General features: G+C 55.1%; 2 protein-coding genes across 9 annotated transcripts in view; one reads left to right on the plus strand and one right to left on the minus strand.

The window, feature by feature from the left end:
• The window catches only part of HDAC7 (histone deacetylase 7), a 38,965-nt gene extending 34,372 nt beyond the window's left edge, over positions 1–4,593 (plus strand). For 6 of the 8 annotated variants that reach the window (XM_060307081.2, XM_060307082.2, XM_060307083.2 and 3 more), the window contains one exon: positions 136–4,592. In XM_060307081.2, coding sequence (XP_060163064.1) covers positions 136–181 — 46 coding nt within the window. In that variant the 3' untranslated portion in view covers positions 182–4,592. Of the gene's footprint in view, positions 1–135 lie in introns of all 8 variants that reach the window. The other 2 variants (XM_060307080.2, XM_030835287.3) reach the window with 1 other exon arrangement.
• Positions 2,292–10,486, minus strand: SLC48A1 (solute carrier family 48 member 1). Its single transcript, XM_030835289.2, has 3 exons — positions 10,229–10,486; positions 4,155–4,322; positions 2,292–3,538 (listed from the first exon to the last, which is right to left on the minus strand). The coding sequence occupies exons 1-3, from the start codon at positions 10,362–10,364 to the stop codon at positions 3,402–3,404; spliced, it is 441 nt and encodes a 146-aa protein (XP_030691149.2). The 5' UTR covers positions 10,365–10,486; the 3' UTR covers positions 2,292–3,401.
• Between the last annotated feature and the right edge of the window lie 11,910 nt (positions 10,487–22,396).

The following is a 22,396-nucleotide window of genomic DNA, read 5'->3' on the forward strand; positions in this document are numbered from 1 at the left end:
AGCCCCTCAGACCCTCCCAACCTGCAGAGCCCAGGCTCCAGCCCAGCCACCACGGCCTTCTCGGGCTTCCTGGGAAGCTGGGCTCAGGCCTTTCCCCTGGCTCTTCAGCAGCACCCCCGCCTTTCCCTCCCCCAGGACCTCAGAGCAGCTGGTGGAGGAGGAAGAACCCATGAATCTTTAGGCTACAGGACGGCTCTGCCCCCTGCCGCGCCCCGCCCCGCCCTGCCCTTCGGACCTGGTTCTCTTCCAACCTCTGGCAACAGTACCCGTTCCCGGGGTCTTCAGAGATCCTTCGGGCAGGTAGTCGGGGCCAGAGAGCAGCCTCTTGACAGTCACCCCAAGGAGCCTGGGAAGGCCCCTGGGTCTAGCATAGGGACCAAAGAAGACCCTGACAGGAGGCCGGCTGCGTAGCCAGCCGGGCCCCAGTAGGGCTCTCCCCGAAGCACAGTCTACCCCTCTGGGGTCTGGGCCCCTAGCTGGGCCCCCGATCCTCAGGCCTGCACAGAGGAGGACTGGCACAGCCGGGCCCGCTCACAACCACTATTCCTGGTTCTGTAGACCCCCGACTTTGCACACAGCCCCAGGCTCCACACAGAAATGTGAACTCGGCCTCCGCCAGAGTGGCCCTTCCTAGGCTCTGGGGGAGGGAGGATGGGTAGCAGGGGCAAAGGGGTCCCATGCCCCTGCGTGCAGGGGGAGTCCCTCCTCTCCTGCTTCCTCAGATGACTCTGGAAGCTTCCTCCCCACCACTGGGCAGTGAGACAGACCTCCCTCTGAGAGCAGTCATCGGCAGGCCTCCCATCTGGTCCCTGCCCCTGCCAGAGGCCACCTGCGTCAGCCATCTCAGGGCTCTGGTGCAGCAGACAGGTGCTCCTGGAGTTCTTTGCTTCCTGATCCAATGGTGCCAAACCCCTCATCTCCCCTCAGAAGCACAGCATGACCCCCAGGGACCCCTCAGTAGTCACCACCCCCCTCCGTGAGCCTTCTCTTTCTGGGGTCTCCCCCACCCCAGCTGACTCCTGCCCTACATAGGACTAGCTTGGCTGACGGGAAGGGGGGTGGGAGAGTGAATGGAAGACGTGGGGGAGGGGAGGCTGCCCTGGCAAAGACTTCGAGGCTTCTGGGGTCCAGGCCTGGGGCCAAGAAGGAAAGTATTTGTGTGTGTGTGTGTGTGTGTGTGTGTGTGTGTGAGAGAGAGAGAGAGAGAGACAGAGACGGTAAGAGGAGGGTTTGTATGTGTGTGCACATGAGTGTGTCTTCCCGAGGACCACCATGCCCTGTGTATGTATGCATGTTTTTGTAAAAAAGAAAAAAAAAATGGAAAAAAAATCTGAACAATAAATGTTTTATTTGCTTTAAAGGTTCATGTGAAAGGGCCTCCGGGGGTTGAGGGGTGGGCAGCGAGCCTACAGCTACACAGCACAGCCTGTGCCTGATTCACTGTGGAAGAGAAGGGACAGGTTGGGCTGTGGGGCAGCCCTCCTCCAGCGCCTTGGCCTTCTGTGGCCGCTGCCTTGCGGGAAGAATCTATTCTGAACACACCCTGGCTGCCCGCGCCTGCCCCACCTCTGGGTAGTGAAGAGGCGGCAGCTCTGGGCTGAGTCCGTAGACAGAGGGCCCGTAAGGGCGTGGGGAACATGGATGCCTGCAGACCCGGCTCGCTAAGGCTCCCCTAAAGAGTCCTGAATCAGACCTACCTGGGTTCAAGTCCCAGCTGGGAGCTCAGGTAAGTCACGTCACCTCCTGGGGCCTCTGTTTATCAGTTAAAGGTTCCCGAAATAGACACTGTTCGGTTCCTTCCTGCTCTAATGTACCATGACTTCTTCAGCATCTGCTGAGCCTAGAAGGGAAGAACGGGCGAGACAGCAGGCCTGGGCGAGCTCATCCAGTGGCGCCTGTCTTTATGGTTCCGAGGCGGCCAGGCTTCTTCAGCCAGCAGAAGGAGCGGCCTCATCACCTCCGACCTGGGCCCAAGCCCTCACAGCCTGGAGAATACGAGGGGAAGCATGTTCATCCCCTTCCCATCTGTCCTGGCCTCTTGGGGCGATAGGCACTCAATCCCACAGACGTTGCTGAGACTGTGCCCCGGGGCATCCTCGCCCTGGCTGGGGGGTTTGCTGAGGGGGCTGGAGGAAGAGAGCTGAACTGTGGGTTCCCCCATGCCAAGTGGGACCAGAGGGAGAGGGTCCCCTCTGAGCTAAGGAAATGGCTTGATGAGATGACTGGAGACCCCCATTCCCACCCACCGCTCCCACAGTCCACCCCATAAGAAAGCACCAGAGGCTAGCTGATACAAATGGCTGCTGTATTTCTGCTAAAGTGACAGTGACACAGATAAGGCAAAGAGCTGAGGGGCAGGACACATCAGGTGGGAAAGGGGTAGACCGTGCAAAATGACAACCTAAGACAAAAAGATGGATGGAGCCCTTCCCTTCCGAGTTAGGTGAGCCCTTGGGCCAGTGTATAGGCAGTAAAGCAGATTTTGTCCTTCAGAAGGGAGATTTTAAAAGAGAAAAGCTCTGGGTGAAGGGCAGGGGCAGGAGTGGGGGAGGCATCTCGGGGCCAGGGGCAATCTGGGTGCCATGAGGGGCAGGCATGAGAAGGCCAAATGGAAATGCTGGGCTGGAGGTGCCTGGCACAGGTTTGAGGGTTCCTTCTAGCCCACCCCGTGCTGCCCCCTTCCCCAAAGCCCTTCGGGGGGCAGAAGCACCTTCCCCAAGACCCTTAGTCTGGCCTCATTTGGGGCGTCCTGCTCTGGGGTGTGTGGGGAAGGGGAGGACGGCTCTAGCATACTCATGGGAACCACCTCTGCGAGGAACAGGGTGGGTGGAGAGAGGGACACTGAACTCCCCTCGGGTCCCCAGGCCTTGGGAAAAGAGAACCAAGTGTTACCATCCCTGGGACCAATGAGTTCAGCTACCTGACTCTTGGGGGACAACAAGATGCGGGTGCTGGGGTAAGGGGCTGAGAAGTCTCTACTAGAGATCCCTTACCTGACCTCACCTCCCCAGGGTCCCGTCCCACCTGAGGGAGAGTGTCTAGGGCAGCAGGGAGCCCTGCCCCCAGGCACAGGTCAAGGCCGCACTGCCCTACCCCTTGCCTGTTGCCCTGGCCCTACTTAGAAAGATTGCCCACTGAGTGCTAAGAAAATAGATGCACTTGAAAAGGTCTAAAGCTGCCCTCCAGTCACGCTGATGAGCAACATGGCAGGACCCCTTTCCACGGCACCCAGGGTTCCCCCCAAGGGGACAGGACAGCTCCCAGGGAGACCACCGTCCTCCTGCTGTATACTTTCTGCCCCGGTTCTGGGGTTCCCAGGGGGTGTACAGGCCCGCCTGATGTCTCAGAGGCTGAGTCCAGGTCCTGAGGACCACCAGGGTGCGGAGACCTCATCGCTCAGGTCAGAAATCGCTGAGGATGCTGATGTCGGCAAAGTCAGCCCGGTAGCGGTGGGCATAGAGGCTGAGCAGGAAGGCCCACTTGAAGGAGATGAAGCTCCACACGCAGGAGAGGTAGTAGCTGTTGGGGTCTGTGAGGCCTGCAGGGGAGAGGAACCCAACCGTGACTTGAGAGGACCTTGCCCTTGACCCTAGCCACCATGCCACAAGCCCCGGGCCATCCTTCCCCACAACCTCCAACAGAGGCTGAACTGAGCCAGTGGAGAGATCAGGTGTGATAGAGGTTTCAGAGCATTCAGAGTTTGCAGGCAGGGAGCAGTGGGGATGAGGGTTGGCTAAGCACAGGGCTGTACCATCCGCTCTGCTTCTGTGACACTGACCCTAGGCCACTGCCTTCCAATGTGCTTCAGCATCAGAGCGGGCAGGAAGAGCCTCTGGCTACTTGCAGACTGCAGCCACCAGGGGGCGCTCCCATACCCTCCGCTGGAGGCTAAAAAGGGCGGCTAACCACACACTCCTGGGTGCTGAATGCAGCACACACTTCCCACGCGTTTCATTGATCCCTTCCAACCCAGGGGCGGGGATAGGGGGCGTCCATTCTCCCCACTTTTACAACGAGAAAACTCGGGCACAGGGAGGTTAAGTGGTCTGTCCAGTCCCTTGGACGTAAGTGTTGAACCCAGGACAGGAATCCCGGGCCTCCGGAGTGCTCCACCCACCGGCCCTCCCACGCCCTCCCTTTGTGGAGGCCCTTACTCTGGTGTCCGGTGACGGCCAGCACAAGGAAGGTGCAGAAAGTGGCGACAGAGACGGCCGAGAAGAGGACGCCCACGAAGAAGAAGCCACGCAGCCCCTTGAGCCACGTCCTCCAGTAATCCTGCATGTACATCACGTGCGTCACCAGGACCCACAGCGCTAGCACACCTGCCGGGAGAGACGGCTCAGGCAGCGCCCCTCCCCTCACCTGCCGACCCCCCAGAGCCCTGCAGGTCCCCCAGGCCAGGCTCTTCGCATAATAACAGTAGTGTTGGCCTTTTCACTCTCCCGGTAAAGTGGAGTTTGCTGGAGGCCGCGTGGCCTGTGATACGAAGAGGATGTGAACGCAAAAGCAGCTAGGAGAATCTGGCTGCCTTTCACTAAGCCACACATTAACGAGATCTGCAAAAAATATAAAACCATGTCATTCTTCTCCCTCATTTTTTTGCTTTGGAAAACCTGAATACTTCTTACAAAAAAATGTTACTTATGTTAACACAATGTTGTTATTATTATTATTATTTGCGGTACACGGGCCTCTCACTGTCGTGGCCTCTCCCGTTGCGGAGCACAGGCTCCGGACGCGCAGGCTCAGCGGCCATGGCTCACGGGCCCAGCCGCTCCGCGGCATGTGGGATCTTCCCGGACCGGGGCACAAACCCGCATCCCCTGCATCGGCAGGCGGACTCTCAACCACTGCGCCACCAGGGAAGCCCACAATGTTATTTTTAATATTACTTTAAAATGCTTAAAACTGTTCTCAGTTTTAATTTCTAATACAGTCCATATCGATAGATATAACCCACATAAACAAAATTTCCTTCGGGTCTCACCACTTTTTAAAGAGTGTAAAGGGGTCCTAAAGTCAGAAAGTTCGAGGACTGCTGCAGCCCAGCCTGCTTTCCGGGGACTCCCCACTACCCACCCTGGGGGCCACAGCTGTGAGAAGCATTCCTCCCGCCCTGATGCTTCTGCTCTCCCAGCCTTCAGAGGCCACCACCGTAACGTTGCAAGGCCTGTGGCTGAGCTCTTGGCAGTGGGGCTCTCCCCAAATTCCATGTATTGGTTTTATGGGATGGGGAGGCCCAGTGGTTAAAACCCCCAGGGCCACCCAGTACCCAAGTGGCCTTCTTCTTGCCCTTGGCCAGACTCCATTTTATTAATTTCCTTTTTAGGCCACACCACGAGGCATGCGGAGTCTAAGTTCCCTGACCAGGGATCAACCCGTGCTCCCTGAAGTGGAAGTGCAGAGTCTTAACCACTGGACCGCCAGGGAAGTCCCCTAGCCAGACTCCATTTTACTAAGTCGTTTGCTGAAAGGGCAGGCCAGATGCCCCCAGCCGGTCCTGGGCCTGCCCTCTGGGCCCGACTGGGCAGCTCCCCTACGATGCCAGCTGCCGCTCAGACAATACAATGAATGCCCTCTGTGCCGGGCTGTGCCTGCCGCCGCAGCCCAGAGAGTGGAGCAAATAGCAGTTCCATTGGCAAGGGTCCAGGGCAGGGCCGCAGGGTCCTGACAAGGGACGAATGAGGGACAAGGCAGAGCCAGCTGCAAGCTGTCCACCTGTGTGTAGACCGCTGGATCCTAGGAGTCAGGAGGCCCTTCAAAAAGTGAGCCGCACACGCTGCACGCAGAGGAGCACGGGAAGGCTGGGGAAAGTGGTCAGCTCTGGCAAGGGAGAGAAGGAAGAGAAGGTGACAGGGAGATCGGGGTGGGAGAGTGCTTTGACTGAATCTATGACGTTTTAATTTTTTAGGCTGAATGGTAAGAATGAGGGAGTTCACTAAATTGCCTATCCTTTTTTACTTGCCTGCAATATTTCATAATGTTTTTTTAAGTTGGGGGAAAATCAAAAGGCAGGGGGGAATGTCATCACAGATCTCTGCTCTGATTACCGGCTCAGAAGCTGTCACAATTCAGGCAGCCTGGCAAGGGCCAGAAAACCACGAGACTGCCAACCAGGAGACCTGGGCCTGGCACCGATGTGCTGCTCGTGACTCTCAGAGCCTCGGCGCTTCCACATCTGCAAGTGGGGGAGCCCAAAGGTCCCGCCAGCCTGGAAACGGTGACCCAGGACTCCCTGCTAGTGAGGACTCAGCTCTGCCAACACCTGCCGCTTCCCTTCCCACGCTGTTTGACCCACGCTCTCCCAGCTCTGCCCTTGCCCCCCCTCAGCCTTCCTCAGGGGTTGGGGGCCTGGAACATGGGTCCCTCCAGCCCTGGGATCAGGGTGAGGCAAGACAAGCTTGTCTCTGTCCCTGCCTAGGCAGGAAGTGGGAGCAGGCCAGAGGTGGACAGAGTAACAATCCCCCGGCTACAGCTTAACATCTTCCGTGATCCGGATGGACGGTGTGATAGCCACCTTTTCCAGAAGTGTTTCCCAGTCCTCTCACACAGGTCCTAAGTGTTCACTGGGGGAGCTGTTTGGTTTCTTAAAGGGCCCGCGGAAGGAAGCGTATCGTCACTGAGCACATCCAAGGAACCGTCAGATGGGTACCTTTGCGACCGCTCCACTTGCCCTCTATCTGCTCACTATGCCACGGAGGGGCTGAGATAGATGGCTCTCAGACACTTTACCACTCAAAGATTCTAGAAGCCAGCTTAGGGGAAAAATAAGGTCAGAGCAATTCCCCCGTGACTCAGCAATTTCTAGGTTAGGAAGTGTTGAAATAGGGGCCTGTGGGATGCCCTCTCTTAGTCCACTGGCCACGCTCCAGTGGTGCCCCCAGGACACCCCCCCCCACACACACATCCATGTACCAAAAAGGGCTGAGCAGAAGAGGAAGATGGCCATTTTGGGTGTGCCAGGCCCCAGCTCTCTGTTAATAAGCAGACGCATCCTGCCCCACCTCTCACTTGCCCTGCACACAGCCCTGGCCTCCAGATAAACACAGGCCACATCTGGAAGCAGGCCCCTCCCCACCGGCCCTGGCTCCCGCCTCTTTCCTTAGAAGGGGGATCTCCCCCAACTCCATCCAGGGGGTCAGTGAAGGAGCACAAGCCCCCCCCGCCCCCCCGCCGGTCCCTCCCACACCTCAGCCCTGCTCACTTCCCTGGGACACTCTGGACTCCAGGAAGCCTGGTCTGCATAACTCAGGGCAGAATGGACGGTTTCCCAGGCCCACCCGGATGCATGTCCACACCAGACCTCACCCCTCGCTCCACCCCACCTGCTTCAAGGAGCAGGGCTCTGCTCGGTGGCTCGGGGCTCAGAGCTGACAGGCCCAGGACAAGGAAGGCACACAGGTGGTCAGTGAAAGTACCCCCAGCGGCTGGGTTGGAGGTGAGGGGCCAGGAGCCTAGGGGAGCTCACAGGGAAACAGACAAGTGGGCCACTGGACCCAGGCCCTACTCTCTGCCTCCACCCCTCCCCTCCACCCCTGTCCTTTCTCAGCTCATGGGGAAGAACACAGAGCTGGTTAGACTCCTGGGCAACTTTTCTATTCTTATTCTCTTTCCTCGGTCTACTAGACCTAGAGCAAGTCTTTTTCCCAAGCGTTCCCACAGCAAAACTATTTCTTCCGCCTCTCCTCCAAGCCAGTTCTTCCCAGACGCACACCAGGATGGGAGAGACTGGGTCTCTACCCACGAACGTTTCTCCCAGGTCCCCAGGAAATCAACAGCCCCCAGCAGCCCCACCTGGCACACAGGGGAAGGAGCACGCTGGGGCTGCCCTCTGGTGACTCAGCAGTTTCTGGAAAATGCCAAGTCAGAAGCGGGGTACGCACCAATCTGCTGACGCTTCATCCCCAAAAGAGGAAGAGGCTGACTGGCTGCAGACCCTCTCAGCACCCATTCAGGGCGCAGAGGGTGTGTGGCCCTGGCAGCCCTCCCCCACCTGCCACACTGCCACCACCACCACCGTCACCAGGCGGCTTTGGTTCTGCGATGGCTGTCGGGGAGCTGCCAGGACCCTGCTCTAGCTGGTCGCTGCCCTAGCACCTCTTGCTGTGGGCGGCTCCACAGCTGGCCTGCCTCAGAGGCCAAGGGAAATCTGCAGGGAGGAAGAGAGGGCAGGGCTCAGGTCAGAGGGAAACCCTGGGACTCCCTGGAGCTGCCCCCCGACGGGCAGCTGAAAGATGGATGATTCGGGGAGAGGACATACAGCTGTAGCATTCCAGACCTGAACGGGGTCTCACACAACACCCCTGTCAGCAGAATCTCCTTCCATTCCTTACGGATGAGGAAACTGAGGCCCAGGGGGCATCGATGTGCCCATGGTCACACAGCTCGGTGGGGCTCACTCCACCAGGCCAGACTCCGACACACCCAGCTCTGATCCCAGGGGCAGCCCTCCCTCCTCACCGCCCACCAGCGCCCTCATCTCAAGTCTCATCAGGGCAACCCCTGGGCCTCGCCTGGAGAGTCACACCGCCTTCCTGAGGGGAAAGCAGCAGGTCTACAGGAAATAGGAAAACACTGCAAAGCCCAGAGAATCATAAGGAACATGGTGGGCGGTGGGGTGCAGCGGGGAAGGGGGTCAGGCGTCTGCTGATAACTGAGCAGAGGTGGGCAGGCTAGCCCCCTGGGAGGAACCACAGGTGGGGCATCTAGGCAGGCATGAGGGCAGCCCAGCCAGGCAACCACGTGCCCTTCCTCGGAGAACCCAAGTGCTCTGCCTGGCATTGCTTAGGCCGTGGTTACCTACACCCCTCTTCCAGGGCAGAAGCCCCACCTCCCGTCCCTTCTTGACCCAGGTGTGGCACTCAGTGAGCTTTGGGGCCGTGAGCAAACCTCGTTATTTTTAGTTAGTCCATGTAGGGCTCCTGTGGCAGAGGAGTTTAATTATGGAGTCAGATCATCCTGTGCAGAACTATGAACCTTACACGTATTTTTTCCCAAAGTGCTTTCCCCACACATATAATTTCATGTAGCTGTGTAACCCTAGGTAAGCTATATAAATAGCTTATAAATAAATAGCTTATATATAAATAAATATATAAAAATATAAAAATATATATAAATAGCTTATATATAAATAGCTTATATATAAATAAAAATAGCTTATATATAAATAAATATATAAAATATATATATAAAAAATATATATAAATAAATAGCTTATAAATAGCTTACACTAAGCCTCAGTTTAAGCCTGACCTGTAAAATGGACCCAATAATAATGCCTACTTCCTAGGACTAACGTAAGGATTAAATGAGATGATGAAAGCAGTTTGCTTAACACAGTGTCTGACACATAGGAAGCATTAAAAAAAAAAAAAGTTAGCAAGTAGAAATGATATGCTTCGTCTTCACACCAATTCTACAACACAGAGAGGTTAACAACATGCCCAAAGGTGCACAGCGAGTACAGAGCACCGGTAAGCACCAGACCTCCCCCAGCGCACTGACGTTCTCAACTCCGGTACAAGCCTCCTCTGGCCTCCTTGAGGCACAGAAAGGGCGGTCGGAGCCGCCCTTGGCCCAGGAGCCACAGCAGAAGAGTGGCAAAGAGACACCAACATGGTGGGAAAAAAAGTCGTTTCCATCAGATCCCTAGCGCGGTCCTCCGGGGCTCCGCTGAGGACTCCGCTGGCGACTCCGTTGGCGGTGCACTCCACCCTGTTAGGAGGCACATGGGCTTCCCCGGGAACCCCCAGCCCTCCTTTCCACTTACTTCTTCTCTGCCCTCACCCAGTCCCCAGGGAAGGGGCGCGGATCCCCCAGCACAAGTGTGTGTGTGTGTGAAGACCGCCGGGTCTTCACACCTGGTTGCGCGAAGGAGGTGGCGAGAGCCGCGGGCGTGCAGGGAGGACGCTGTCACTGGGCCCAGGGTGGAGGGCGGACGGGCTAACCCGGGGGCGCCGGGGCTGGTGCAAATGACACATACGGGACGTCGGCGCCTCGGGCGGGCATTGAGTCCCTGAGGCCCCCCGAGGATGTCCAGGAGCCCGGGCCCGCGCGGGGCCTGCTCTGCCCACGGCCAGTTTTGGGTAAACACCCCACCCGCTCCCCCGGGAAGCGCCGCCCGCGAGGAGCCTGCGGAGCAGCCGCCGGCTCCTCCCCGCAGCCGCGCGCCCGCGTCCGCGCGGCCGGAGCCGGGACCCAGCGACCCCCGCGCGCCCCGCGGTACCTGCGAGCCCCCCCATGGCCGCGGTCCCCGGCTGTCTGTAGACCACCGTCCAGACGAGGAAGATGGAGAAGCCGGCCACGGAGCTGAGGCCGGAGTAGGCGGCGCGGAGGCCGAGCTGCAGGCGGGACGGGGCCATGGGGCTGCGGGCGCCGGGCGCAGAAGGCGAGCGTGGCCGGCGGTCACAGGTGCAGGGCCCAGAGCAGGAGCCGGGAGCCGGGAGCCGGGGGCCGAGCCGTAGCCGCCGGCCGCCCGCGCTCCGCCCCCGGCCCGCCCCCTGCACCGCCGGCACAGCGCCCTCCCCGGCCGGAGGCCGCCCGCGCCCGGAACCACAGTGGAGGGCGCGTCCTGGGCTTGGCCTTGAGTCCTCGGGCCCCTGATCATTCGGGGATGCCGCCTAAAAAGGCAGGTTCCGGGCTTCGTCCTCTGAGCTACAGGATATTTGGTCCCTGGCGGGACCCGGAAATGTACGGGTGTACAAGCCAGCTGCCGTGATCACTTTTAAAATTTATCACGTTCTCCTTTAAAATTTAAGATGTAAATTTCTCGTTAAAAATCAAGATATAAAAATTAAGGTAGATGAAAGTACACAGTGAGTATGATTCCTTCCGCCCCTATCTATCCATCAGTTCCCTCCTCAGGGATTAAGCGATTCTCAGAAGATTCTTGTCATGGAACATCTGCCCCATCTTCTAACGTCAAACACCTCACCCTCAAGGACAGCTCCCTTCTCCTTTCATCTCCGCAAGCCTCGTCCTCCCACCCCAAATCTACCAAACATCACTCCCATCAGAATCAGACAATTCTAGGGTAGAGGCTGGAATCTATAGCAGGTGTATACTGAGCTCCCTCCGTGGGCCCAGTGCCACGCTGGGAGCCGGCAGGGAAAATCAAAAAACACAACGCACGGAGCCCTCAAACACTTATAATCTAGTTGGGGAGGCCCGTCACATACTGGCACAAAATAGGTAGCCAACATACCTTGTATTTATTGCTTTTCACTGCTGTAACAGAGTACCACAGATCTAGGGGCTTCAAACAACTCACATTTATTATCCTACAGTTCTGTACGTAGGTGTCCAAAAAAGGAACTCAGAGGGCTAAAGTCTAGGGGATGGCAGGGCTGCCTTCCTTTCGGAGGCTCGAGGGGAAAGTCTGTTTCTTTGCCTTTTCCAGCTTCTAGAGCTGCCCACATCCCTTGACTCCTGAAGGTCTTCCTTCATCTTCAAAGCAAACACACCCCTCGGACCTCTGCTTCTGTCATTACATCATCTCCTTTTCTCCTGCCAACTCTGCTGCCTCCTTCTTTTCCCTTATAAGGACCCTTATGATTAAGAACCTGGATAATCCAGAATAATTTCCCCATCTCAAGATGCTTAACTTAATCACATCAGCAAAATCCTTTTTGCCATGTAAAGTAACGTATTCACAAATTCCGGGGATCAGGACATTGACATCTCGGGGGGCCATTATTCTGCTATCACATCTCTCTGGAATGTAATCTCCATGAATAGCGACTGTGCCTCTTTCATTCACACCAACACATAGAAGAGTTCACAGCACATAGTAGCCCTTTAGTAAACATTTGCCGAATAGATGAATGTGAGTGAATGAAGGTTAAGAATCAAATAACAATAAAGGGGATCATACACAAGAAACCTAGGCAGGACATGATTAATTGCCAAGCGAGCAATGTAAACCACATTTGCCTCACTTCAGAATAGTCTAGGGAGCTTCTTTTTTTTTTTAAAAAAAAAAGACCCCCAGACTCCACCCCTGACAGTAAATTTGAATCTTGGGAGTATATATATATTTTTAATGAGAAGTGATTTTAATGAGGTGGGCTCGGCATCCAGTCCTCCTTTGGGAGCCACTGATGGAGAGAGTTAGTGCTGGCTGTTCAGAGGAGGGAGTGAGCCCTGTGGTCCAGAGTACACTGCCACGGATGGTTCCAGAGCTGGCTGGCAGGGATAACAGTCCTCCACGCAGTGGGAGCAGCCTGTGTGACAGCCCAGAAGGAAGAAATAACATGGCAGGTTCGGGAAACTGTAAGTAGTTTGTGGTCTGTGGGTGGAGTGATGGATTTTGAGGTTGGAAATGTTCTGAACATAAAGGGCCTTGCTTGCTCTGCTGAAAAGGCTTTCCCCTGTCTCTGTGAAGCCAGGGGAGGGAAGTAACAGTTCTGTGTTTTAGAAATGTGGCCAGGGTAATAGTGTGAGGATGAACTTCCTTCGAAAGGACTAGAAAGCAGAGAGGTCATTCGGACAAATTCTTCACCTCCCTGTGCTTTAGGTACTCCGTCTGTAAAATGGGGACAGGGCACAGCTGTGATGTCTACTTCAACGTGTTATGATGAAGAGGCAGTGCTTAGAAGAGTGGCAAGTATGTAGCAGGTGCTTAAAAAATGTTGGCAAGTATGGTTAGTAGCAGCAGAAAGGTTGCCACAGGAGGAGAGCCTGAAAGGTGGTTCAGGCTGAGGCAGTGAGAATGGGGAAGAGGGGCTGATTCAAGAAATATTTAAGCTATTTGAACCTTAAGGTCAGGTAGCAATTAATTAGCTGGGCAGACAGAAAGGAGGAGAGCAAAAATATTTATTATGAGTGCACGTCAGGAGTATTGGAGAGGAGTTAACAAACTCGTTACACTGGAGAGTGAGGTTGTGCAAGAAAATAACGAGAGATAATTATGTAACAGTAGCTTGGGCCCAGGATGTAGGTTACCAGCAGGCTGACACTTTTTTTTACATGTGGAAGCAATACGGAGCTGTTGAAGGATTTTATGTTCAGATGGGATCACCACTTACTGTGCGACCTGGGCAGTTTTCCCCTAACTCAGGAGAACTTTCTGCCAAGAAGAAAATATTCTATATCTGCCCTCTTCAGAATGGCAGCTACTAGTCACACGTGGCTGTTGAGTATTTGATATGTGCCTAGTATGACTGAATTTTTAATTGATTTTAATTTAAATAGCCACACGTGGCTAGTGGCTACCATATTTGACAGCACAGGAACTTCTCGGAACCCCTGTCGCTCCATCTGTGTAGTGGGAATGATGATACATCATTGGCTTGTTATAGCAATCGAGAGATATTGAGATACTGCAGTTAAAGCACTCAACACAGTAATTTGACAAATTATTATCACTGTTGTTGAAATTATTGTTATTATTGAACAGGGCTAGCATGACATAAACCATGCCTTAAGAAGATTATTTGGTATCCAAGTTGGATTTGATGGGAAAAGAAAATTGTAGAAGAGAAAGCGTTCACAAGGCTATTTCTGTGGTGAGATGTGGGATAATTAAGATCTTATCTGGAGAAAGGCCACGAGAAGGGAAAGCATGGGAGGGTTATGAAGCTGCAAAGCACACTGGTATGCACCACGCATGCTCTTCTCCCCACATCAGCTTCCTTTCCAAGGTGCTTTCTGAGAGTGCACTCCCAACCGAACCCAAGACAGACACCACTGCCCACCACCCCCCATCCCCAAGAGAGATAGCCATTCTCCCTGCCTGTGACAGAGACCACCAGTGTTCACCGTTAGCATCCTTCTTCTGGCACGTGACCTACGAAATAGGAACTTTGAACACTTCCCAGCTTCCTTGCAGTTAAACTGATGCCATGAGAGTGAGTTCTGAGCAATGGAATCGAAGCAGAAGCAGTGTGTGCCATTTCCAGGCTGGACCCATACAGTCTCCCACGCAGCCCTCATTCCCTCTTCCCATTCTGTGACGATTCTAGAGGCCACATGTTGAAGACAGCTGCGCCACATGGTGAAAAGAGCCTGGGACCCTTGAATGAATGAATGAACAGAACTACCCACTCTATTCCCCAAACCTGCATCGGACTGTAATAGGAATGAAAAATACACCCTTTTCTTCGTGCTAAGCCACTGAGATTTCGGAGTCATTACAGCTAACCTCATTACCCTAATACACCATCCCTCATTCCATTTCAGGTCATGAAAACGTCTCTTATATGGATAACCTGTCTGAACTACCAATCCCTCCGAAGTCACTTTTAAATTGGGCCCCACCAGTATTAAGGCAGACTCCTGACTCCCACCCACAGACACCTTGTCTCCTAAGACATTTCTTTCTCATTCCCCCAAAGCAGGCACATTCCAGACATAGATCTCCTCCCACAATGTTACATCAAGGATACCCCTACCGAGCTACATGACAGTTCATTGAGTTTCTTGGACGTGTGAGGGCTTCCTCCTCTCTGCTTCTTAATCCCCGCACAGAGGGACCTCTGATGTCCTTTGGGGTATATCCTTGTTTACTGTAGCTCCAGCCCCAAACCTAGGCACCAGTTGGTCCTCTCCTTCCTTTACCCCCTATGTGCAATTCATTAGCAAGTACGGTTGGGTCTGCCCTGTCCTTTCTTCCCAAGACACTGCTTAGTCCAGGCACCATCATCACCACCTCCCCACTTGCAGCAGCTCCCTACGTGGTCATCCTCTGCTTGTTCTTTCCCCTCCAATCCACTGTCCAGCCAGCAGCTGGAATAGTCTTTTAAAAATAACAACCAGAACATGGCACTCCCCTGCTTAAATCCCTCCAATAGCTTCCATAGCAATTGGGGTAAACAAGTCAGTTGCCAACTCCGACTAGTCTCACCTCTGCCCATTTCACTTCAGGCACACTGGCCTTCTTTCTGTTTCTTGAATGTGCCAAGCTTGTTCCTGCCCCGGGGTCTTGGTAACTTTGTATCTGGAAAGCTCTCCTGTGAGTGCTCATAAGATTCATAAGGCTTGCTCATCGTTCAAGCCTCAGGTCACATGTTACTTCCTCAGAAAGGCAATCCTGTCCTTCCTCTCTAAAGTACAGTCCCCTACTCTGTCTTACGTCTTGTGATAAGTGATAGCACTATGTGAAATTGTCTTGCGTATTTGTTTATCCTTTCCAACTCCACCCTTGCCATCCCATTGGAATATAACCTCCATGAGGGCAGGGGCTTTACCTTTTAGGGACCAACTCCTCTCAGTTTGCCTAGGACTGTCCTGGTTTTACCAACACACGTCCAACATTCCAGGAAACCCCTGAGTCTAGGGAAAACTCTGATGGTTAGTCACCCTATTGCCTTCCTTGATCACTTCTGTATCCCCAGTACCTAGTCTAATGCCAGGGCCTTAGGTAGGAACTCAATAAATATCTGTGCAATAAATAAAGGCAAGAATGGCTGGCTGTCCATAAAGAATTCTTTGATCCTGGCTCTAGGGGGCAGCCTTCTCCACCCTTGTGTCTTGAGACCGAGCTCTGCAAGTTTGGGCTAAAAATCTTATTTGCAAGATTTTCCCCAGAACTTATGTAGTCCCTTTGCTCACCTCCAGCCCTTGTGGAGTTCAAGGCTAAGGACCCTGGTTAAGGCAGCCCCAGGCCGTGCCTGACACGGAGGTGGATCCCCTGGGCCCAGCCCGCCTCAGCTGGTCCCCCTGCAGCTTCATCTTCCTCTTGAGGTCAGACTCATAGACCACAGAGCTGAAAGGACCATTCTAGAGAGGAAGAGCAGGTGGCTCATTGCAGGGAAGAGCTGGCCCCATCATGAGCACCGCAGCTGCCCAGACTGCAGGAAGTAATCCCGAGTTGAGGACTCAGGTCCAGGGGGACACCTCGGCCACTCCTCCCCCAGCGCTGCTCCCTAGGGCCGTGGCTGCCTTCTGCCCCTAGAAGGAGACATCTTCACCTTTTATGGCTAGAGTGAAACCATTCACAGTCTGGCTTCTCACTGAGACCCCACTTCCTCTGCCTGCCCACTGACGACCTGGAGGTCCACGCAGAGGACAGGATGCTGAGTGAGAAGATGCTGAGTGGAAGCAACAGGTCTTTGAGCTCCAGAGCTAGATAAGCATCACAGACAGACAAGTGTGGAGAGGGAGAATGTGTGAGCGTGTACGCGTGTTAGCAATCACAGCCGCTGCAGCATTTGGAAGGGCAACAAGGAGGGGCCCGGGGCCTAGGCCTGCTCGCCTCTCCTTGTCCTCTGGTGACTTCCATCTGCTGACCTGAACCCCCAATCACAGGTACATCCTCCAATGCGCTCGCTCTTTTCCTTTCCCTTTCGCTGTGGGGTTGTTGTTGGGTGAGGGGAGAGAGAGGGAGAGAGAGAAAGAGACAGAGAGAGATAAAGCCAGGAGTTAACCTCTGCATGGACTGGAGCCTGGGGCCGTGGGGAGTGAGCGAATACAAAGGCTGAGGCCAGGAGAGGAGGGCATCAACTCTCCCTAAAGGACAAAGCCCGGCACAGGGATTAGTACATATTTGTCCTTCAGATTTGAGTTTAGGGACTGGATTTGTTGAACGAGAAGGTCACCACGGAGGCTTGATCAGTACACACAGATCCCCAAAAAGCTTGACACCTGTGCTTAGTCCAGCGCTCGGGACCCATGGATAGCACCCTAGAGAGGTTTGAGGTGCGAATCTGAGGGCACTCCCTGGAGGAGGGAGAGGATGGGCTAGAGACAGACTGAGGCAGTGCGAGGAACAGAGATGGGCCAAGAACCGGTTGGAAAGGTAACAGAAGGAGAGGCAGACCTGGGGGAGCCATGAGGAAGGTAGAAGGACCCATGGCAGGAGAGGGGGAGATGAGTTTACCTATTCCACTCAAGAGGCCTCTCCTGGGTCTTCCCTGGTGGCGCAGTGGTGAAGAATTCTCCTGCCAATGCAGGGGACACGGGTTCAAGCCCTGGTCCGGGATGATCCCACATGCCACGGAGCAACTAAGCCCGTGTGCCACAACTACTGAGCCTGCGCTCTACAGCCGCGAGCTACAACTACTGAGCCTGCATGTTGCAGCTACTGAAGGCCGTGTGCCTAGGGCCTGTGCTCCACAACAAGAGAAGCCACCACAACGAGAAGCCCGCGCACCAACAAGGAAGAGTAGCCCCCGCTCGCCGCAACTAGAGAAAAGCCTGTGCTCAGCAACAAAGACCCAATGCAGCCAAAAATAAAATAAAATAAACAAATAAATAAATAGAAGAAGCGTCTCCTGAGAGCCTCTGTGCCCACAGCCCTGGCTGTGCTAAGCACGCGGCCTGGATTTCTGATTGTAGTTGTGGTGAGTGCCGGGCGTGTGGAAGAGAAATGGGGCCCTGCAGGAGGAACTGACACAAGCCGGGCTCTGTGGCAGGAGAAGAACCCGGCAGGGGCACAGCAGTGGCTGCTTCGCCTGGCACCCAGGACCCCAGCCGGCACCATCAGCTAGGCCTGGGGGAGACTGGAGATTAAATCAGGATCCAGTCCTCTGTGGAATGAGGGGGAATGCTGAGGTGGGCTCCATGCCCGCCCTGCAGCAGGTTTAAGGGGAGTCCGCTGCCTCTGCATTTCTCTGGAGGTAAAGCTCCTAGTTGAGGGGGCTCCGAGGCAGGAGCAGGAAGGACTTCCTGAGGCCTGGGTGGGAAGTCTGAGCCGCTGGTGGCCGCTTCTCCATCCTGGAGCAGAGGACTGATCCCAGGAGGGGAGGGAGTGGCCTGCGGCCTTCTCTCTCAGTCAGACCTGCAGACGTCACCTCCCTTTTCTGTTTCCCTCTACAGACCCCATCTCTGCAGCCTCCCCTGGCCTTTCGCTGCGTCCTCTCTGGAGGGAGGAGATGGGCAGTGGGTCTAGTGCCGAGTCTTTGGAGTGTTCAGCTTCCTCTGGCCCCAGCACTTCCCGAGTGGGATTTGGGGGCAGGACTGGGGTCTGCTCTGATGCTGGGAAGGGCCTTCTCTGCATGGCCTGCTTGCCTGGTCACTCACAGTCTTGCCCTCTCCTTGGCCAGCGCTCTGGATCCACACGGAACCCTCCCTCAGGCTACTGCAGCTGCCCCTGCCTAAGTCTCTAAAAGGGCAAAGTGGGTGCAGAGTTCGAGTCCTGAGCAAGGGCCCAGGGAAGATGGGAGCCCCTGAGATGAGGGTCCGGGGAAGGCTGGGGATGTTGGGAGGAGGTAGTGCAGGCAGTGAGCCCCAGGGAGAGGCGGGGGAGTGGTGTGGGCCAGCAAGTGCAGACTGGAAGCCCCAACAGGGGTGCAGGCGAGGGAGCCAAGGAGAGGGCTCTGGGCCTGAGGGAAAGTGGTCACGACTGGGCTGGAGCCACGGTTTCAGAGCACTGATTACTCAAGGGCAGATGCAGTGTCTCCTGGGTATGTGGAATACACACACACACACACACACACACACACACACACACTTGAGAAGCAGAGGCTGGAGGGAGAAAGCGCTGCCTGCACATTCAAATACCACCAAACTTGCCTGCTAGGCAGGCCTGTTCCCCTCTCTTTAGCACAGCTCCAGACCTGCCCCTGCCTTCTACCCTGCTCTGCCAGCCTCTCCTCACCCTCTGGCTACCGCCATCAGCACCACGGGCCTGTCTGGTGACCGTTTCCTTGCTCCTGTCATGCACGGGTAGCTTGACCACCAGCCAGAAGAATGTGCCTGCAGGAAAGCGTGGGGACTCTGTTCTCGCCTCAGTCAGCTCCCCACTGCTCCCCAGCCCTGTCCCGCCCTCACAGACCTCCCTCCAGCTTGCCCCCCACTTCCTCTGCGTCCCTGCTCTACCACTGTCATAGTGGCTCAAGAGTGACTGGCTGTGACCTGCTGGTCCCAGGAAGGTTTGGCTTGGTGCCCATCAGTGTTCCAGCTCCCTGCCTCAGCCCCCCAGGAGTGGGCAGGGGAGGAGATGGGGGAACTGGACTGGAACCATCCTTGGGGCCAGAAGCCTGGACAAGTGCCAGAGGACCTTCAACCTTCCAGAGCCGGGAGGTAGAGCCCAGGTGAGGGTACCTGGGCTCTCTTCTCAGTCCCTCTCCATTTGTTGATAAGCCATGGCCAGGGGATCACATCAGGATGCTGAGGGAAGCTGCAGCAGGCCAAGGTACCCAGGCACAGCCCTTATATCCTCTGGCCTCCAAGCTGGCCCTTTTCCTCAGTCCCGCTGCCAGCCTATCAGCTAAGACGTCCTCCAACCTCCCACCCTCCAACCCACCAGCAACCTCAAGGGACACAGCTGAGCCTCGTAAGCAAGGTTTGCAGCACAGAAGGAGAAAAGATAGGAGACAAAGAAGCAGCCGGGAGGGAGGTGAAACAAACTGTCCGAAAATGAACTGGGAAAGCAGCCCCTCTCCCTTCCGCCCTGCCCTTGGTACAGGCCCACAGCAGGCCCCGGCTGACTGTCCCACCGACTTCAGCTCCTTACCACCCGGAATCATTGAGCACCTGCTTTACGCCAGACACTGTGCTGGGTATGGAGGCCTGACCAGATTAGTGTGTTAGTGAGCTACCAGAAAATTCCACCAGGCTCCGTGGCCCTGGAGCCCAGTATCTGCCCAGTTTTAGATCTCCAGTTTACAGCAGAGTTGCTGGAACTTACAGTAAATGCCGTTGAAGGAATTAAAGATTCTTGTGGCACTGCACAGGAAGGACGGAGGAAGGCAAAGTTGAGAGTAGTGATCACCAAAGTGTGATTGAGAGGGTAGGCTCTGCCGTCAGACTGAGTTTGGCATTGCTACTTACTAGCTGTGTGACCTTGGCCAAGTTACTTCACCTCTCTGTTCTTCAGTTCTGTTCCTCACTTGTAAATAGTGATTGTTCTGAGGATTAAAAGATGATGTCTATAAAGTAGTAAACAGAGTACGCTGCACGTAGTAAGTGATGGAAGAGACCATCGTTCTGCTAGAGCAGTTTTAGTGGGGATGGGGCATGATAGGTGGATGCAAGAGGTTATCCATTGGTTGAATCAACCAGAATTGGAGGCTGATGAGATGTGGGAGAGGGAGGGAGCGAGATATCAGGTGCCTTGCTTAGGCAGTGGTGGGGGTCCTGGAGCAGGGAGCTGAGAGAGGCCAGGCGGGAGGAGAGGCAGCTGGGGTGGGAAGGGAGTTTTAGACTCGTGTAGTGTGAAGATTCAGGAAGCTGTGGGCTCCACGAGTGTAGAGTTCAGCAAAGAGGATTCAGTGGGAGGAATACAGCCCAGAGTCACGCCGGCCAAGAAGCCCTCCTTTCCCATTAACCCTCCTGGACTATTCCCTGGGAGCCTCTGCCGTCCCCTGCTGCCTGCCTGAGGGAGGGAGGCAGGGTTCCATGAGGCTCATGCCCTGGCAGAGAGCTCATCATGTGGGTGGACAGTGTGAAGAGGCCCTGCTGGTCAGCCTCCATTATCTGTCTGTCCCTCCCCCTACGTCTGGAGCCTGTGCACCCAAGTGTGAGGGAAATGACTCTGGACGTGGGCTTCTCTCCCTTTGCAGGAGCTGTCAGTATATTTGAGAGGCAGGATTACAGAGTGGTAAAGCATACAGACTCCTAAGTGCTTGGGGAGAACCACTCACTGCTCCACATCTTACTTGTGGAAACTTGGGTGTGTCAGTTAACTTTTCCATGTCTCCACTTCCTCGTCTGCAAAATGGGATAACAATAATACCTATCTCATAGGATCGTTGAGATGATTAAATCAGTGAATGTATCAAGAACATCAACCAGTATAACAAGTACCAAGAACAGGGCCTGGTGCATGTTAACTATTGTTATCATTTATCTGTCCTAACACAACTTTCAGGCATCTAAAGATAGTCAGAGGAGGGTGGAGGCTGCACCAGGGTATGGCACGATTTTCCCTGTGATGACTCACCATCTGGCTTAAAGTGTCTTCCTCAGACACACTCCCCTAGTCCCCCGCCCCCTCCAGGCCTTAGGCTCCATCATACACCTACCGAGCGTTCATTTCACAGGCCAGTCCCAACCAGGAATCCTGAGAAGGAAACACCTGCTCCATCATCTGCCTTGGCGGGAGGTGGGGGGCTTTGCCCTCCAGTGACAAGAACGAGACAAGTGGAAGGTCCAATTTGAATGACTTTCTTTGGATCCTTGTACCCTTGACCTTGGCAAGCTACCCGGTAACTCTGAGCCTCAGCTTCACCATCTGAAGTGGGAATAACAGTAGTACTGCTTCATAGGGTGGTGGCAGAGATAGAATACCTGGGAAGCACTTGGAGCAGTGCCAGGCACTTACAGGCTATTGTGGCCTGCTGAGAGGGACGCAGATGTCCTGCCTCACCCACTGGCTCCATTTCCACTTGCCCAAAGTAGGGGCAGGATGAATAGGAAAGGGGGGACCCCTTTCTGACCCGACTGCCAGTCTCCGGAAACTCCCCTGCAAGGACTTCTAGACCAGGTCACTGGCACCAGAGACCTGAAATTTCAACTCACTCCCCCAGCCCCACTCCCTCTCTACTCTCTTCCCCATGGACACCTGTGACCCCAGGCTGTTATCCCTTCAAGCTGTTCTTCCTTCTTCCAAATTCCCCAAACCTGAGTGGATGGGTTTGGTCTGGGGGGCAGATTCATTTTCGGGCTCCCCTCCTTCCCTGAGGGGGTCATTTAAAACTCCACTATCATTTCTCAAAGTGGGAACCCAGCAGATTGGGGTATTTGTTCAAAATATAGATTTTCCACTTCATGCCAGTAGGACTGAATCTGAATTTGAGGGGATGGAACTTACAATCTGATAAACTCCTGGAATGATTTTCAAAGACATATTAAAATTGATTTTAATCACAATTAACCCCCCCTCCAAGAAAATAATCATCGGTGAAACAGCAGGGGACATGGATTGTTAGAGATATGTCTTCCTCTGTCCAGGCAGGCTCAGCAGCAAAGGGAAAGGGACACAGGTGGGGCAAAAAGGGGGTGAGTCCTAGAAAGCCGGGGGCGAGGCGTGCGACTCCTTCCAAAACCCTCGGTGACGCCCTGAGCAGTTACGGCGCCGGCGCTGGGGGAGCTGCTGTCCCGGAGCCACTGTCTCTCCGCGGACTCAGAAGCAGGAGTGGAGCGAAGAGGGGGCGCTGGGCCAGCAGCGCGGCGATGGGAACTGAGGCCCAGGGAGGCGATGGCTTTCCACACAGAGCCCGCCTAGGACTCTGGAATCCCGAGCTCGACCTTCACCCGCCGGGGGCGTGGCCTTCTAGCCCAGCTCCTCTGGGATCTCAGCCCCACCTCCAACGCCCACAGTCCCCGAGCGCCCTCCTGCCTCTCCAGCCTCAGTGTCCCCACCCGCGGCGGGTGTGTGTGTGTGTAGGGCGGGGAGAAGGGGGCGGACGGGGTGTGTGCATAGAAGCGCGGCAGTGGGAGGCTCGGCAGCGGGATTCCCTGCGGGAAAACGGCCCCATCCCTCCCCCGGCCTGTTCGAGACCCTGAACCGAAA

The sequence above is a fragment of the Globicephala melas genome, chromosome 10 (assembly GCF_963455315.2).
Source record: "Globicephala melas chromosome 10, mGloMel1.2, whole genome shotgun sequence".
In the NCBI taxonomy this organism is placed as follows: Eukaryota; Metazoa; Chordata; class Mammalia; order Artiodactyla; family Delphinidae; genus Globicephala; species Globicephala melas.